This window comes from Ursus arctos, unplaced genomic scaffold (assembly GCF_023065955.2).
Source record: "Ursus arctos isolate Adak ecotype North America unplaced genomic scaffold, UrsArc2.0 scaffold_8, whole genome shotgun sequence".
Lineage (NCBI taxonomy): Eukaryota > Metazoa > Chordata > Mammalia > Carnivora > Ursidae > Ursus > Ursus arctos.
This window is the reverse complement of record NW_026623100.1, coordinates 29,341,435-29,359,767: the sequence shown is the minus strand read 5'-3', so window position 1 is coordinate 29,359,767 and position 18,333 is coordinate 29,341,435. Positions and strand designations below refer to the sequence as shown.

Here is an 18,333-nt window from a genome sequence, read left to right as displayed (position 1 = left end):
TGAAAATAATCAAACATTTCCTACTGACAAATTCTAATCTTTCTCTAGAGCTTCTCCAAAAGACCGCTAGTAGCATTCTGTATTATTGACTATTGAAATTGACTTGAATATTATTGACTTGAAATACTCTTATCTTTGCCTTCCTTGTTCTCTAAGCCCACTGAATCCTCTTTTGCCCTATTTAGATCTTACTCATTTCTAATAACTATTTTAGAAATAGTATTCAGGTAAGTTAAAAAGAATTTTTTAAACAACCAATTATAAATAGGTGGCTACATGACACACCAGGTCATTGTGTCTTACTATGTGTGAACTGCCACACTTAAGTACCAAAGGGTGGATGCAGTAAGAACAAATTAATGAACATGGGTTGTATTAGGGTTCTCCACGGGAACAAGAACCAACAGGGGTGTGTGTGTGTGTGTGTGTATTTAATATAAGGAATTGGTTCATGTGATTATAGAGGCTGACAAGTCCCAAGATCTGAAGTCAGCAAGCTGGAAACCCAGGAGAGCTGATGGTCTAATTTCAATCTGAAGACAAAAAGCACAAAATCCAGAGCTGATGTTTCAGTTCAAGTCCAAAGCCAGAAAAAAACCAATGTCCCAGCTCAAAGGCAGACAAGCAGAGGTTCCCTCTCATTCAAGAAAGGTCAGCCTTTGTTTTATTCAGGCATTCAGGCCTTTCTGGGGAGTGAACATTAGGAAAGACAGTCTGCTTTACTCAGTCTATCAATTTAACTTGAAAACTCATCCAAAACACCCTCATAGAAACACCCACAATAATGTTTGACAAAAAAACCGGTACCACGACAAATATCTGGGCCCAAACTGACACACAAACTTAATTGTCCATGGGTCCTGCTTAGCCAAGTTTATTTACACAGGACAAAACCATTATAAAGGTGATAAAATATAAAGGTGAGAGATGAGTTGAAAGGAGAAGATCATTCCTATATGAGGCTGCTCCTTCAAGACAGGGAGAAATAGCTGTTTTATCTAATGCATAGAAACTAACACATAGAGTCAAGGAAATGAAGAAAGAGGAATATGTTCCATGGGGCGCCTGGGTGGCACAGCGGTTAAGCGCCTGCCTTCAGCTCAGGGCGTGATCCCGGTGTTATGGGATCGAGCCCCACATCGGGCTCCTCTGCTGTGGGCCTGCTTCTTCCTCTTCCACTCCCCCTGCTTGTGTTCCCTCTCTCGCTGGCTGTCTCTATCTCTGTTGAATAAATAAATAAAATCTTTAAAAAAAAAAAAAAAGAGGAATATGTTCCAAATGAAAGAACAAGATGAAACCTCAGAAAAAGATTTTAATGAAATAAGTGATTTGCCTGATTAAAAGTTCAAAATGACAGTCATAAAGATGCTTACCAATCTTGGGAGAAAAATGCATGAACAAAGTTAAGGATTTTAACAAAGAGAAAATATAAGAAAGTGCCCAAAAGAAGTCACGGAGCTGATAAATATGATAATAGAACTGAAGAATACAATAGAAGAATTCAACAGCACACTAGATGAGTAAGAAAGGATCAGCAAACTCAAAGACAGGTCAACAGCACTCATCCGATCAGAGCAACAAAAAGAAAAAGAGAGCAGAAAAATTAAGGGGTTTATAGGAGAACATCAAGTGGACCAACGGTCATATTGTATGGGCCCCAGAATGAGAAGAGACAGAAAGAAAGGGGGAGAAAACTCACTTGAAGAGATAAAAGCTAAAAACTTCCCTACTGCAATATTACTCAGCTATCAGAAAGAACATTTGCTGCAACATGGATGGCACTGGAGGAGATAATGCTAAGTGAAATAAGTCAAGCAGAGAAAGACAATTATCATATGATTTCTCTCATCTATGGAACATAAGAACTAGGAAGATCAGTAGGGGAAGAAAGGGATAAAGAAAGGGGGGGTAATCAGAAGGGGGAATGAAGCATGAGAGACTATGGACTACAAGAAACAAACTGAGGGCTTCAGAGGGGAGGGGGGTGGGGGAATGGGATAGGCTGGTGATGGGTAGTAAGGAGGGCACGTATTGCATGGTGCACTGGATGTTATACGCAACTAATGAATCACCGAACTTTACATCAGAAACCAGGGATGTACTGCATGGTGACTAACATAATATAATAAAAGAAAACATTTAAATTAAAAAAAAAAAAACTTCCCTACTGCAAGACACATTAGAATTAAATTGTCTAAATTTAAAGGAGAGATTTTTTTTTAATTTTTCATAATTGGTTCAGCCTCACATCAATGTAGTTTTGTTTTGTTTTTGTTTTTTTTAATTCCAGTTAGTTAACATACAGTGTTATATTGGCTTCAGGTGTACAATTGATTCAACAATTTTGTATACTACTCAGTGCTCATCAAGATAAGTGTACTATTAATCCCCTTCACCTATTTCAGCCATCCCCCCACCAACCTCCCCTCAGGTAATGATCAGTTTGTTCTCTGTAGTTAAAAGTCTGGTTTTTGGTTTGTGTCTTTTTTTGTTCTCTGTCCATTCGTTTCTTGAATTCCACATATAAGTGAAATATAGTATTTGTCTTTCTCTGACTTATTTCACTTAGCATTATACCCTTTACATCCATCCATGTTGTAAATGGCAAGATTTCATCTTTTATGGCTAAGTAATATCCCATTACATACATACACACACACACACACACACACACACACACACACACACACACACACACATCTTCTTTATCCATTCATCAGTTGATGGACACTTGGGCTGTTTCCATAATTTGACTATTGTAAATAATGCTGCAATAAACATAGGGGTACATCTGCTATCTTAAATTAGTACTTTTTAAATTTTTTGGGTAAATACCCAGTAGTGGAATTACTGGATCATATGGTAGTTTTGTTTTTAGTTTTTTGAGGAAACTCCATAGTGTTTTCCACAATGGCTGCACCAGTTTGCACTCCCACCAACCGTGTACAAGGGTTCCTTTTTCTCCATATCCTCACCAACACTGTTGTTTCTTGTGTTTTTGATTTTAGCCATTCTGACAGGAGTGAGGTGATATCTCATTGTGGTTTGATTTGCATTTCCCTTAAGATGAGTGATGTTGAGCATCTTTTCATGTCTGCTGGCCATCTGGATGTCTTCTTTGGAGAAATGTCTGTTTATGTCTTCAGCCTGTTTTTTAACTGGGTTGTCTTTTGGTGTTGAGTTGTATCAGTTAGTTATGTATTTTGAATATTAACACTTTTTCAGATATGTCATTTGCAAATATCTTCTCCCATTCAGTTGGCTGTCTTTTATAGTTTGGTTGATAGTTTCCTTTGCTGTGCAGCAGCTTTTTATTTTGATGTAGTTTATTTTTGCTTTTGTTTCCCTTGCCTCAGGAGACATGTCTAGAAAGATGTTGCTATGGCCAAAGTGAGAGATTTTATGGCCTGTGCTCTCTCCTTCTAGGATTTTTATGGTTTCAGGTCTCCCATTTTGAGTTTATTTTTGTGTATGGCATAAGAAAGTGGTCCAGTTCCATTCTTTTGCAGGTTGCTGTCCAGTTTTCCCAATACTGTTTGTTGAAGAAACTGTCTTTTTACCATTGCATATCCTGCCACCTTCGTCAAAGATTAATTGACCATAAAATTGTGGGTTTATTTCTGGGTTTTCTATTCTGTTCTATTGATCTATGTGTCTGTTTTTGTGCCAGTACCATACTGTTTTGATTCCTACAGCTTTGGAGTATAACTTGAAATCTGGGATTGTGATACCTCCAGTTCTGTTTTTCTTTTTCAAGATTCCTTTGGCTATTGTGGGCTTTTGTGGTTCCATACAAATTTTGGGATCATTTATTCTAGTTCTTTGAAAAGTGCTGTTGGTATCTTGGTAGACATTGCATTAAACCTGCAGATTGCCTTGGGTAGTATGGACGTTTTAGCAATATTTGTTCTTAAGACAAGGAATATTAAAAGCAGCAAGAGAAAAACAGTTTGTTACAAACAAGTGAAAGCCCATGACAATCAAAAAAAAATTTTTTTAAGATTTTATTTATTTGACAGAGAGAGACAGCCAGCGAGAGAGGGAACACAAGCAGGGGGAGTGGGAGAGGAAGAAGCAGGCTCCCAGCAGAGGAGCCTGATGTGGGGCTCGATCCCAGAATGCCGGGATCACACCCTGAGCCGAAGGCAGACACTTAACGACTGCGCCACTCAGGCGCCCCAACAATCAAAATTTTTGAGCTGAAACTTGGCAGGCCAGAAGGGAGTGGGCACAATATACTGAAAATAGTGAAAGAAGAAAACTGCTAATAAGAATACTCTACCTAGCAAACTGTCCTCCAGATTTGGGTGGGGGATGTTGGGGGGGGCGGGGAATATGAGTTTTCCAGACAAGCAAAAGCTAAAGGAATTATTGCCCCTAGACCAGACTTACAAGAAATGTTAAAGGGACTTCCTTAAGCTGAAACATAAGGTACTATTAGTAATAGGAAAATGTATGAAAGTATAAATCTCACTGGTCAAGGTAAATACATAGTAAACTTCAAAGTAATCTTATATTGTAAAGGTGGTTGGTTAATTACTTACAAATCTAGTATGAAGGTTAAAAGACAAAAGTAGTAAAAATACCTACAACTACAAAAATTTGTAAATGAATACTGAAAACTGAAAGATGTAAATTGTGACATCAAAACATAAAATGTGGGAGAGGGAGAAAAAAAGTGAGGTTTAGAATGTATCTGAACTTAAGCTATCAATTTAAGATAGACTGTTTTATATGTGTGTTAAATAATATATATGTGTTGTTTTATATAAGCCTCATGGTAATCACAAAGCAAAAGCCTATAGATACACAAAAGACAAGAGGAACCTAAGCATCACTACAGAAAATCATTGAATCACAAAGGAAGAGAGCAAGAAAAATGGAAGGGAACAATGAAATCTTAAAAACAGCCAGAAAACAATTAACAAAATGCCAATAAGTACAGACCCATCCAAACTGCTTTAAATGAAAATGAACTAAATTCTCCAATACAAAGACACATAGTGGCTGAGTGGAAAATAATAAAAGATCCATCTATATGCAGTCTACAAAAGACTCACTTCAGATGTAAAGACATGCAAAGTCAAAGTAAAGGGTGGAAAAAATATACTCTATGCAAATGAAAACCAAAAGAAAGCTGGGGTAGGTATATTCACAGCTGACAAAATACATTTTAAGACAAAGACTATAATAGAACACAAACAAGGTCATAAAATAATGATAAAAGAACCAAACAAGAGGATATAACATTCATAAATATTTATTCAAGAAGCACCTAAATACATAAAGTAAACATTAATTGACATAAAGGGAGAAACAGACATCAACTAAAAAATAGTAGAGGACTTAAATTCCCCACTTTCACCAATTAGATCATCTGAACAGAAAATCTATTAAAAAAAACATTGTACTTAAATGACATGTTGGACTAGATGGACTTAACACACACATACAGAACATTCTATCTAAACAACACCGTACAGTCTTACGGGCACATGGAACATACTCCAGGAAAAATCAAACATTAGGCCATGAAACAGTTTTAAAAATTTTAAGAGAACTGAATCATATCAAGCATTTTTTTTCTAACCACAGTGGTATGAAACTAAAAATCAATTACAAGAAGAAAAGTGGAAAATTTATAAATATGTGAAGATTGAATATTCTACTAAACAACCAAGGAGTCAAAGAAGAAACCAAAGAAAAAAGCAAAAAATATCTTGAGAAATATGAAAATGGAAATAAAACATACCAAAACTTATGGGACACAGCACAAACAGCTCTAAGAGGAAAGGTCAGAATGATAAATGCTTTCATTAAGAAACAAGATCTCAAATAATCCAACTTTTCACTTCAAGGAAATAGAAAAAGAACAAACTAAACCCAAAGTTAGTAAAAAGAAAGAAATAGCAACAGAGTAGAAATAAATGAAATAAAGACTAAAAAAAAATAAATGAAATCAGAAATGAAAGAGACATTACAATGGATATCACAGAAACCTTTACAAAGGATAAGAGACTACTATAAACAATTAATGCCCAACAAATTGGAAAATCTGAAGAAACTGACAAAGCCCTAGAAACATACAGCCTTCCAAAGTGAATCATGAATATACAAAAAACCCTCAATAGACCAATAACAAGTAAGTAGATTGAATCTCTAATCAAAAATCTCCCTCAGAAGAAAAGTCCAAGACCAGATGACTTCACTGGTGAATTCTACCAACACTTAAATAAGAATACCAATTCTTCTGAAACTCTTTCAAAAAAGAGCAGAGAACATTTTCAAACTCATTTTATGAAGCCAGCATTACTGTGATACCAAAAGTAGACAATGACACCATACAAAAGAAAAGTACAGAGGCCAGTATCTCTGATGAACACAGATGCAAAAAACCTCAACAAAATATTTGCAAACTAAATTCAACAATAACACTAAACGGATCATTCACCATGATCAAGTGCCATTTATTCCAGGGATGCAAGGGATGGTTCAACATTTGTAAATCAATCACTGTGATACACATTAATAAAATGAACAAAACATATGATTATCTCTATACGGAAAAATCATCTGACAAAATTCAACATCCATTTATAAGTTTTTTAAAAATCTCAAAAAGTGGTTATAGAGGGAACATACCTCAACATAATAAAGACCATATATGACAAGCCCACAGCTAACATCCTCAATTGTGAAAGCTGAAAGCTTTTCCTCTGAGATCAGGGACAAGACAAGAATGCCCATTCTTGTCATTTTATTTCATGCAGAATTGAAAGTCATAGCCAGGGCACTTAGGCAAGAAAAATGAATGAATGAATGAATGAATGAATGAATGAACGAACGAACGAACTGAAAAGAACTAAAACTGTCACTATGTGCAGATGACAGGGTATAGAAAACCTAGACTCCACCAAAAAGCTGTTAGAGTAAATAAGTTTAGTAAAGTTGTAGGATACAAAATCCATATACAAAAATCTGTTGTGTTTTTATACACTAATATTGAACTATCAGGAAAAAAAATAATCTGATTTACAACTGCATCAAAAAGTATAAAATACCTAGGAATAAATTTAACCAAGGAAGTGAAAGACATGCACACTGAAAACCATAAGGCACTGATGAAAGACTGAAGGTGACACAAATGAACTGAAAGATAAACCATGATCAGATTGGAAGAATATTGTTAATATGTCCATACTACTCAAAGGAATCTACAATTTAATGCAATCCCTTTCAAAATTCTAAAGGCATTTTTCACAGAAAAAGAATAAATAATCCTAAAATTTGTATGGAAATATAAAGGAACCCAAATAGCCAAAACAGTCTTTAAAAAGAACCAAGCTGGAAGTATCACACTTCCTGATTTCAAACAGTATTACAAAGCTATAGTAATCAAAACAGTATGGTATTGGCATAAAAAACAGACACATGGATCAATGGAAAAGAATAGAGAGCCCAGAATTAAACCTAAGCATATATGGTCAATTAATTTACAACATTTGAGACAAACAGTCTCTTCAATAAACGGTGCCGAAAAAATTGTCACAGCTACATACAAAAGAATAAAACTAGACCACTATCTTACATGTGCAAAATAACCTAAAATGGATTAAAGGCCTGAACATAAAACCTGAAACTGTGAAACTCCTTAAGAAAATACAGGCAATGATGGGCCACCTGGGTGGCTCAGGTCATGATCCCAGGGTCCTGGGATCGAGCCCCATGTCAGGCTCCCTGCGTGGCAGAATCCTGCTTCTCCCTCTCCCATTCTCTCTGCTTGTGTTCCCTCTTTTGCTGTCTGTCTGTTAAATGAATAAATAAAATCTTAAAAAAAAAAAAAGAGAGAGAAAGAAAGAAAGAAAGAAAGGAAGGAAGGAAGGAAGGAAGGAAGAAAATACAGGCAATAAGAGCCTAGACATCTACCTTGGAGACAATTTTTTGGATCTGACACTAAAAGCAAAGGGAACAAAGACAAAAATAAATAAGTGGGACTAGATCAAACTAAAAAGCTTCTGCACAGCAAAGGAAACCATCACCAAAATGAAAAGACAATCTCCTGAATGGGAGAAAATATTTGCAAATCATGTACCTAATAAGGGGTTAATATCCAAAATATATGAAGAACTCAACAACTCAATAGCAAACAAACAACCCAATTAAAAAATGGACACAGGAAAAAAAGTAGACATTTTTCTAAAGATGACATACAGATATCCAACAGATACATGAAAAGGTCCTCAACATCAGTAACCATTAAAGAAATGCAAATCAAAACCTCAGTGAGATATCACCTCACACTTGTGAGAATCATTACTAGCAAAAAGACAAGAAATAAGGATTGGCAAGGTTGTGGAGGAAAGGGAACCCTTGTGCACTGTTGTGAATGTACACTATAGAAAACAAGATGGAGAGTCTTCAAAAAATGAAAAATAGGACTACTGTTTGAACCAGCAATTTGACTTGTGTATTTGTCCAAAGCAAACAAAAAACTAACTTGAAAAGATACCTGCACTCCCATGTTAATTGCAACATTATTCACAATAGCCAATACACGGAAACAACCTAAGTGGCCATCAATGGTTGAAAAAATAAAACGTGGTATAAAAACACAAGAGATATTATTCAGCCATAAAAATCAAGGAAAGCCTGTCATCTGTGACAATATGGATGGACCCTGAGGTCATTATACTAAATGAAATAAGTTGGACAGAGAAAGACAGAACCGTATGATCTCACTCATGTGGAATCTTAAAAAACAAAAAACCCTCAAATCCAAACTCCTATAGTCAGAAAAGACATTAGTGTTTACCAGAAACGGGGGTGGTGGGAGAAATGGGTGAAGGTGATCAAAAAGTAGAAACTTCCATTTAGGAACACCTGGGTAGCTCAGTCAGTTAAGCATCTGCCTTCAGCTCAGGTCATGATCCCAGGGTCCTGGCATCCGTTCCCTATCAGGCTCCTTGCTCAGTGGGGAGCCTGCTTCTTCCTCTGTCTGCCGATCACCCTGCTTGTGCTCACTCTCTTATTTCTCTCTCCCAATCTCTCTGATAAATAAAATCCTTAAAATAAAAAGAAACTTCCATTTATAAATTAAGTCATAACGATATAATGTACAGAGTGATGACTATAGTCAATAATACTGTACTGTATTTCTATACATATTAAAAGTTCTCATCACAAGAAAAAAAACTGTAACTGTTATTAGATGTTAACTAGAATACTGTGGTGATCATTTCACAATATGTCAAATGATTTTGTTGTACACCTAAAACTAATATAATGTTATATACCAATTACATCAACTTTTTAAATGTATTAAAATTTTAAAAATAAAAATATCCAAATTTTTATTAAAAATACATAAAATTACCCTGTCAAATTATCTTAAAAGTTTATAATTGCTTCTACTAAGTTTTTTCTATCACAAATAATAAACAGTTAACAGGCCAATAATAAATAGTTTGCAGATCAGTTATTAGTCTTCATCCCATACTCTGAGTAATACTGGTCTAAGAATAAATGCCCCATTAAACTTAGGGAGGGAGCTCATATACTAAATCTGTGATGAAATAACAGAAACATTGGATGGGCTCAAATCAGAAAGACCTAATGGATATGCACTGTAGGGGATTTAAAGCAATGGCTAATAATCACAAGTGTTTCTGTTTTTAAAAAAGCATCACAGGGGTCAGATTAACACTGACAATTTTCTTGATCATGTACTGAAAGAAATTATCCAATAATTTAACATCTTTCCTATAAAACTAATGAGACCAGGATATAACCAGCAAGGCTTTTTGGGAAAGCAATTCTCATCCTATCAATTTAGTTTATTTCTATCATAGTCTATACAGTTAAGTTATAGATATAATCTTCATACCCCAATTTTAAAAGGCTCATGATTCCCATATTCCAAAACAAGCTAGAAAGTGCGTGTGGGTTTATGTGTGTAGAAAGCATCTTTTTTCTTCTTTTCTTTCTTTTTCTCTCTCTCTCTCTCTCTCTCTTTCTTTCTTATCTTAAACACCTATCACTATTGGGCCAATCTCAATAAGAATGTCAATAGTAAAGCAAAATGTCAATTGAGCATTTACAATGTGCCAGGCATTCTGCTAAGTATTTTAGGTGCTATGCTGAAGTTAGTTATCCTCCATTTAAAGAATAACTACCACTCAGTTTTTTTGAAGTTAGTTATCCTCCATTTAAAGAATAACTACCACTCAGTTTTTTTAAAGTAGAAATAAATTTTAAAATGACACAAAGGGAAAATTGATAGAAATGAATGTAAGGGTTAAAAATATAACTAATATTACCATAGTTTGAAAAAAGGCTATCCAAAGTACAGCCCATATGTCACGCATTTTTGTAGAGCCCACAACTAGAATGGTTTTTACATTTTAAATGGTTTGGAAAAAGTCAAAAGAACTTCGGAAAAAGTCAAAATTTTGTGACACATGAAAATTATATGAAATTCAATTTCAAAGTCTGCAAATAAAGTTTTACTGGAGCACAGCCATGCTCACTCTTTTTCATATTGTTTATGGCTATTTTCATGCTACAATGACAGAACTGAGTAGTGCTTTACCTGGCTGTCTGGCACACTGCCAGTTGTAGTGACATGGTTATAGGTGCACAGCATTTCAAGTGCCACACATATTGCCATACCACAACTTTTTATTTTTATTACCAGTACATACTCATCTTATCAAAATAAGGAAAGAAACTGGACTTAAAATGTCACACTTCTGAGGCACAGTAGAGTGCGGTTTTGGTTACTGAATTAAAAGCAAAGCATTGTGTTTATAATGTAATAATACTGTAGTTATGCTCAAAAGAATCCAATATACAGCAATATTACCAAAGGACTCATCATAGTATCCCCTGCCCACAGACAAGCAACAGTGAGAAAAAGTAGAAAATTCACAAAGAAGTATCTCATCATAGGAGAATTTCTTCACAAACAGAAAATAAACATGAGGTATGACCAAAGTAAGTTTCTGAGTGGCTCATTTGTTAGCCAAGCAAGGAAAGCCATTCACTGATGGTGAGTTAATTAAATCATGTTTGAAGATGAAGAAACGTGTCCACAGAAAACAAACTTAAGACTTTTGGCCATTGGGCAAGTACATTTGCTCAAAAAGTTGAGGACACTGGGAGCAACATTAATAGTTTATTTAAAAACGAGACAAAAAAAGGAAGATGATTTCAAGTGGTTTTCTGTGGTCAACAGATGTACACTGTTGAACTTTTTTTTTTTTTTTTAATTTGAGGAGTCAATGCCAAGTTTGAAGCAACTGAAGAATTAACCTCTATGAACAGTCTGTGTAAAACAACTTCAGGCAAGACTTTTCAAAGTTGAGAAAATGCTAATTCAGTACAACCTAAAGTAGAATCTGCTAAGACGTGCTACAACTGATTATGAGAATATATGTGGAGGGGGAAAAAGACAAATTTACAAAGCTTGTAAAAAGGTGTTAAAAAAAAAAACGTTAAGGTGTTCAAATCTATTACTTAAAACCAAATTAATTTAAAAATTTTAAATGTTTAAATATATTACTCAACCAACAGTTACCTTACAGAAAATATGTAAATGTATCATATGTTACTGAACCAAAAATGTCAAAGGTGAAATTTATTCACTCCTGTGAGTTTCACCACTTTCAGTTTTGTGAATTTTTGTCAAAAATAGAAGCTGAATATCCTGACTTTCCCTTCTATCCGAAAGTTCAAAAACTTAGCTTTGGTAAAAGCACTGACTTTTTTTTTTTTTTTTTTTTTTTTTTAGCGCTATGTTGAGACTGAAAATTTTCTGAATGAGAACCACCACTGACCACTATTATCAAATTGAATGACTTTTTGAAATCAGCTTTTGTTTCAAATTTGACCATGTTTCTCAATGAACTGAACCTAAAATTACAAGGCATACAGTTACTATATGTGAAATTTTTACTGAAGTAAAGCTATTAATGTTGTTTGAATTATAAAGTAATGTCAAGGTGGGTTGTCAGGAATTTAAAAAAGAAATGAGATCTGTATTCCCACATAAATCTGAAGTAGATATATTTTCTGATCTCAGACTAAGTTCTAGTAAGGGTAAACAACTGTCCCAATTTTAGCATTTTGAGTCCCAAATCCTGGGAAACCACTCAGTCCCAGAATATCAGAACAACTGGCCTCCCTAATTCCAGCAACATTTTTCAGACCTAAATACAAATGTGAAGTAAATTTCCCTATTTCAAAATCCATCAACTGTGCAATTGAGGAGCTTCCCGGAACCAGCAATTGTAAATAATTAATCTGCAACGTAAGGGCATGCTAAAAGGCAAACATCAAGAGAAGAACTAACAGAATTCTACAAAATACGATGCTGCTCATAGACTGGTATCAGTATTTGGTAGTACATGCCTGTTTGAAAAGGCATTTTCAAAGGTGAAATATACAAAATATCAACAGAGATCAGCATTAACATTTGCAGTTGAGTTTGATAAGAGAAAACACTGGCTTTGAACCCCAATTAAGTTAAATGCTATCCCCACATTCCCATTAGATGTGTATCACACAAAATACTTAAATTTAAATTTTATCAATAAAAACTTATCGAACTTTCCTCTCTTGATATATAAGTACTTACATAATATCTTCAGTTTTGCCTCTTGGTCTGCAAAGCCTAAAATATTTACTGTCTGGCCCTTTACCTAAGGGGACCCCTCTTTGTGACTAAGACAAATATAGTTAAGAGATGGGGACTGTCAGAGTTGATGAGAAACTAAATGAAGTAATAACCACTGGCTTTTCAGAGAAAAATAAACAGCAGTGGTATATACTTAAAAGACTGTAACATACCAGAGTCAGAAGCAATCATTTCATTACATCAATCTCTTTAGATGTCCTTCTAGAATCTAGATCTTAAATCTTAACCCTTCTGCCATGGAAGTTAATTTTCCTTTACATGAAAAAATTGGCATGGATTCAAGGAAGATTGATAATGACTAACATGGTGAAACTCAGTGTCTGTTTTTAAAAGTTTTGAAAGGTTATTTAGCTCAAAAAATGTCAAGATTACAGACATAACAATTTCTATTTAAAATTACACAAAATACCCTGGGTTGTTTTTAAAGTCTAAGGAAGATTTAAAAAAAAAAAAAAAAACAGGGGGCGCCTGGGTGGCACAGCGGTTAAGCGTCTGCCTTCGGCTCAGGGCGTGATCCCGGCATTATGGGATCGAGCCCCACATCAGGCTCTTCCGCTATGAGCCTGCTTCTTCCTCTCCCACTCCCCCTGCTTGTGTTCCCTCTCTCGCTGGCTGTCTCTCTCTGTCGAATGAATAAATAAAATCTTTAAAAAAAAAAAAAAAAAAAAACCAAAAACATAAATTAAAGCAGGGTAGGTTTTTTTGTTTTTTGTCTTTAGTTTTGTTTAGTCATAAGAATAATTTATTGACTACTTGGGGAAGAGAGAATGTTGAACAAGTTTCTGAGAGAGACTTAACTTTTACATTCCTAGAGATCTTCAAGAGAATAACCACTGTAGGTTACTGTAGGATTCATACTCTTATCTACCTAAAGGCAAGAGCTATCTACTGTTTTAAAACAATTCAGATGTCCCATGAAAGTATTACAATCCAGATTTCACAGCATGATTCCGTATCATATTAGAAGTGTTATTCTGGGGCACCTGAGTGGCTCAGGTCTGAGTGGCTGAGACGCTTAATAGCGTCTGCCTTCAGCTCAGGTCATGACCCAGGGTCCTGGGATGGAGCCCCGAGCCCCTCAGGCTCCCTGCTCAACTGGAGGCCTGCTTCTCCCTTGCCCATTCCCCCTGCTTGTGTTCCCTCTCTTGCTCTCTCTCTCTCTCTGTCAAATAAATAAATAAATAAATAAATAAATAAAATCTTCAGAAAAAAGGTGTTATACAATTTTTGAACTATATAGCTAAACAAAACTTCTCAAGTAATTCTGAGTTAATGACAGACACATAACATGTATTTTTATAGAAATATCATCATCATAAAGGCACTTCTTGGTGCTAAGACTACAGGGAGGAATATGGTAAGATGCTGCTGATAAGTTTTAGAAAATATAATCTACTTGGGAAGGTAGATTAAATAAATAAAGGAAGTAAATAAGAAGTTAACATAAGCATAGTGCCAAATGAGTGGTATATGCATCCGTGCACTAAATGCTATAAGAACAAAACATAACTGGTACTTAAAAATACCCATCAATTATACACAATTACGTGTTTCAAGGATGAGAATATGTAAATTAAGTCTACCTAATATCAATAATGAGAAATTAGACTATAGCACTATCACATACCTTTTCTCTTAGCCTAACGGCATATACATTTAAGCAAAGATGTCTCTTTTAAAAGCATCATTTGATATACTAAACCAGAGCCAGCAGGTATGTTGTTGCTATGAGGACAAATAACCTACAACTGACTACAGTATTCTTTCCCATTCAGAAGGGGGAAAAAAAGGTCTGGTAAAAGTTCTCAACACAATTCTCTAGGTACCAACTAGAATTGGCACTTAGATGAAACTTACTTGCCATGCAAGTTTTAAGGTATCATTTTAAGAACAAAAGGAGCAATGTAGGCATAGTCTACTCATTTGGCTTCAGTGAAGATACTAGCCCTAAAGGTATGTATGAGAATCATTGGTACTTTCATACTTTTTGAGTTTTGGCTATTGCTGTCTCATGAGTTTTCAGTATTTCAACTTGTTTAAATTTGGATTAAGTATTTCTTTTTCTATTAAGGCTATTTATTAAAAGGTTCTGTTAATAATTTTCATGATGGGCCTTTATTAGATTTAAGATAATTAATGTTTTGATATTTTATTTTTAAAGGAGAAATGAGAGAAGACTGCACAGAACAGGTAAAACACTTCCTCTTAACATTTATTATTAGACAATTAAATTCCAAGAGAAAAGCATGGTATATGTGATTATTTTGAACTCAGAAAAAGATGCCTACTGGTATACATTAACTGGAAAACATTTTTCTAAACAACTATTCAGCTTTTCAGTATTTCAAGGTTATAATATTAGAATAGTTATTTTTGAAAAATAAAACTGTACATCATGGAATATGTACAAATGAAATTATATATGTGAAATTTGCTTCATAATAATCAAGTGGGGAGAAAGGAGGAGGTATATACATGAATTCAAGTTATCAAGAGTTGATAACTGATGAAGGTGGGTGATGGGTAAAATAGCAGTTTACATATACCATTCTCTCTACTATGTTTGAAACTATCCAAAATTAAAAGTTTATTTTTTATATAAATTTTACTTATTTAACATACCGTACAATATTGGTTGCTGGAGTAGAATTCAGTGATTCATCACTTACATACAACACCCAGTGCTCGTCACAACAAGTGCCCTCTTTAATACCCATCACCCTTCTAGCCACCCCCCCCCCAAGTCCCTCCATCAACCCTCAGTTTGTTCTCTATCATTAAGAGTTTCTTATGGCTTGTTTCCCTCTCTCCTTTTTTTCTTTTCCCCCTTCCCTTATGTTCATCTGTTTTCTGCCTTACATTTCACATATGAGTGAGATCATATGGTATTTGTCTTTCTCTGACTGACTTACTTCACTTAGCATAATACACTTTAGCTCCATCCACATAGTTGCAAATGCCAAGATTTCACCAAAATTAAAAGTTTAAGAATAAAAGGTTTATAATAAAGACAAGGCTATCCAATTCATTTTTATTATTTTTATGTATAATTTGTATAAGTAATGCAGGTGGGGTCCCTCTCCATATTCTGCCATTAACATATCTAAGTTCATTTTGAGGAAGTATCCATACCCTATTATACCAATTTCAAAAAGGTTAGGTGTAAGTCAGAGAAGATTTCATAATTTTATTAAAAGTTCACAGTAGATTACCATAGTAACTAATATATTATGAAACTCTTCTTGGCTCACAGCCTTATAATAGGGAGTGGACTGGACTGGGGCCATGGGCCATAGGCCATAGTTTTCTGACCCCTGGTTTACAGTAATGAGTTGGTGGCCCAGCAACCTCCACACACCCAATAAAAGAGAGAGAGAGAGAGATTAAAATCTAAGAACTCATGGATTTTTAGATGCTTAATGTGTTTCAGTTCCCTGTAGTCATTATCAGTTTTGATGTACCAGTTGTCTCCCTTCATGTTGGCTCCTTTGTCCTTTTGATATGGACCAATTAGTCTTTTTTTTTTTTTTTTAAGATTTTTTATTTATTTATTTGACAGAGAGAGACAGGCAGCGAGAGAGGGAACACGAGCAGTGGGAGTGGGAGAGGAAGAAGCAGGCTCTCAGCGGAGGAGCCTGACACGGGGCTTGATCCCAGAACGTGGGGATCACGCCCTGAGCCAAAGGCAGACACTTAACGACTGAACCACCCAGGCGCCCCATGGGCCAATTAGTCTTTGACAGCTGCTTTACTTTTATGATGCAAATGTCCCAGACTCAAATATTCCTGCTTTAAATGTAGAACCTACTATTTCTCCATTTCTACTATTTTCTCTAAGGTTTTATATAAATTTTAGACTTTTTCAGTGAATACAAATAAAACTTTTTTTCTTTTAAAAATATGTAACTGATATTACCAATTTAAAAGTAAGATAAAAGAAGTTTTATTTCACTTCTTTGTGCTTTGTCTTGTAGCTCTTTAGTCTTATGCTAAAAATCTTGGCCCTTAAATATACTAACATTTTTTTTCTTTTAACTAAACATCACAACTGAAACTGCTTCCACTTAGTCACCAATGACCTCCAAATTGCCAAACCAATTATTACTATTTAACCCATCAGAACTTTCTATACTAACAATAAGAACTATGCTCTTCCTCTTGAAACATTCAGCTTCCATTACACCACACTCGATTAGTTCTTCTACTTTGCTATTTCATTTCTATCTCCTTCTATGGCTTTTTACTTGCCTTTAGCCTTTTTTTCTTTAACAATTCTATAATATTATCCCTTGATGTTTTTATCAACTCTCAGGAATCAGTAGCAGAGAGACGTAATTGCTGTATCCAGCCCAGACTCCATCCCAAGTTTCAGACTGATATATCCTATCCCTGAAGAGCCATTGCCAGACTGTTAGTTGTCCCTTCTGTGAAGTTCCATATAGCACCCTATGCTTCTCCTACTACCATAAATGTCACTTTTTATTATAGCTTCTGGTTTAATGGTCTCTCCCACTACACTGTAAGGTTCTTAAAGGAAACATTTGTGTCCCCTTTGCTCACCATCTTATTAGCAGCAGGTATGGAATTCTGTAGTCAATATTTGTCAAATACCGTTAAATACAAATGAATGAATAAATATCTCTTTGACTAGGTAATATCTGTTAAAAGAAAATTTCCACAGACAATTTACTCACCTAGTAAGCTTTTATTGAAATGATTCATGAATCAGGCAGCATCCAATCTGGTAGACAGAAAAGAAGTCCAGGGGCATTGGGCAGTTCAGTTAGTTAAGCCTCTGCCTTCAGCTCAGTCCCGCATTGGGCTCCCTGCAGCTTCTCCCTCTGCCTCTCTCTCTCAACAAATAAATAAAATCTTTAAAAAAAAAAAAAAAAAAAAAAAAAAAAAGGAGGGGGGAGTCCAAAAAACTGTACAAGAGTTTTTTTTTAATTATTTCAGAGAGAGAGAGAGAGAGAGAGAGAGCAGGAGTAGGGGGAGGGGCAGAGGGAGAGAATCTTCAAACAGACTTTCCTATGAGTGCAGAGCCTAACTTGGGGCTTAATCCCAGGACCCAAGAGATCACGACCTGAGCCAAAACCCAGTCGAACATTCAACTGAATGAGCCACCCAGGTGCCCCAAGGCAAGAGATATTTACAGCGCAAAATGAGCAGGAACAAGGAAGTTATACTTGGCATTTGCAAATTGGTTAAAGCAGGGTTACTTTCCGTATATGGAGCAAAGGGAAGTTTTGTAGCAGGGTTAGGTAACTTGTGTTAAGTAGGCAAGCACTAACTAGTTGACTTGCCTTCCTTTTCTGGGAGGGCCACACATAGAAACTTAGTTAAGTTCTGCTTTGCTGATGTGGGGTTTAGCATGAGTGATTTCATCTATGGTTACTTTAACATATCTGAAACATAACATATCCAAAACCAAACTCATTGTTTTACCCTCCAGACCCAAACCTGCTCCTTCCCTTATATGGTATTTGTCACTCTTGATTCCCTATAACCTACTCACAACTAATAAAACTAATCATCAAGTTCTATTGATTATTGCTCCTAAATATTTCTAGAGTTTAGCCCCCTGTAATTCAGGTTTTAATCATCTGCACCTGGAATACTCCTTCCTAATTAATATCCTC

General features: G+C 35.3%; 1 protein-coding gene across 17 annotated transcripts in view; it reads left to right on the top strand.

Moving 5' to 3' along the window:
- WDPCP (WD repeat containing planar cell polarity effector) overlaps positions 1-18,333 on the top strand; it is a 489,024-nt gene that overhangs the window by 438,695 nt on the left and 31,996 nt on the right. For 15 of the 17 annotated variants that reach the window (XM_057309423.1, XM_057309427.1, XM_057309428.1 and 12 more), the window contains one exon: positions 14,856-14,884. In XM_057309423.1, coding sequence (XP_057165406.1) covers positions 14,856-14,884 — 29 coding nt within the window. Of the gene's footprint in view, positions 1-463; positions 1,057-14,855; positions 14,885-18,333 lie in introns of those variants that run through there. The other 2 variants (XM_057309430.1, XM_057309425.1) reach the window with 2 other exon arrangements.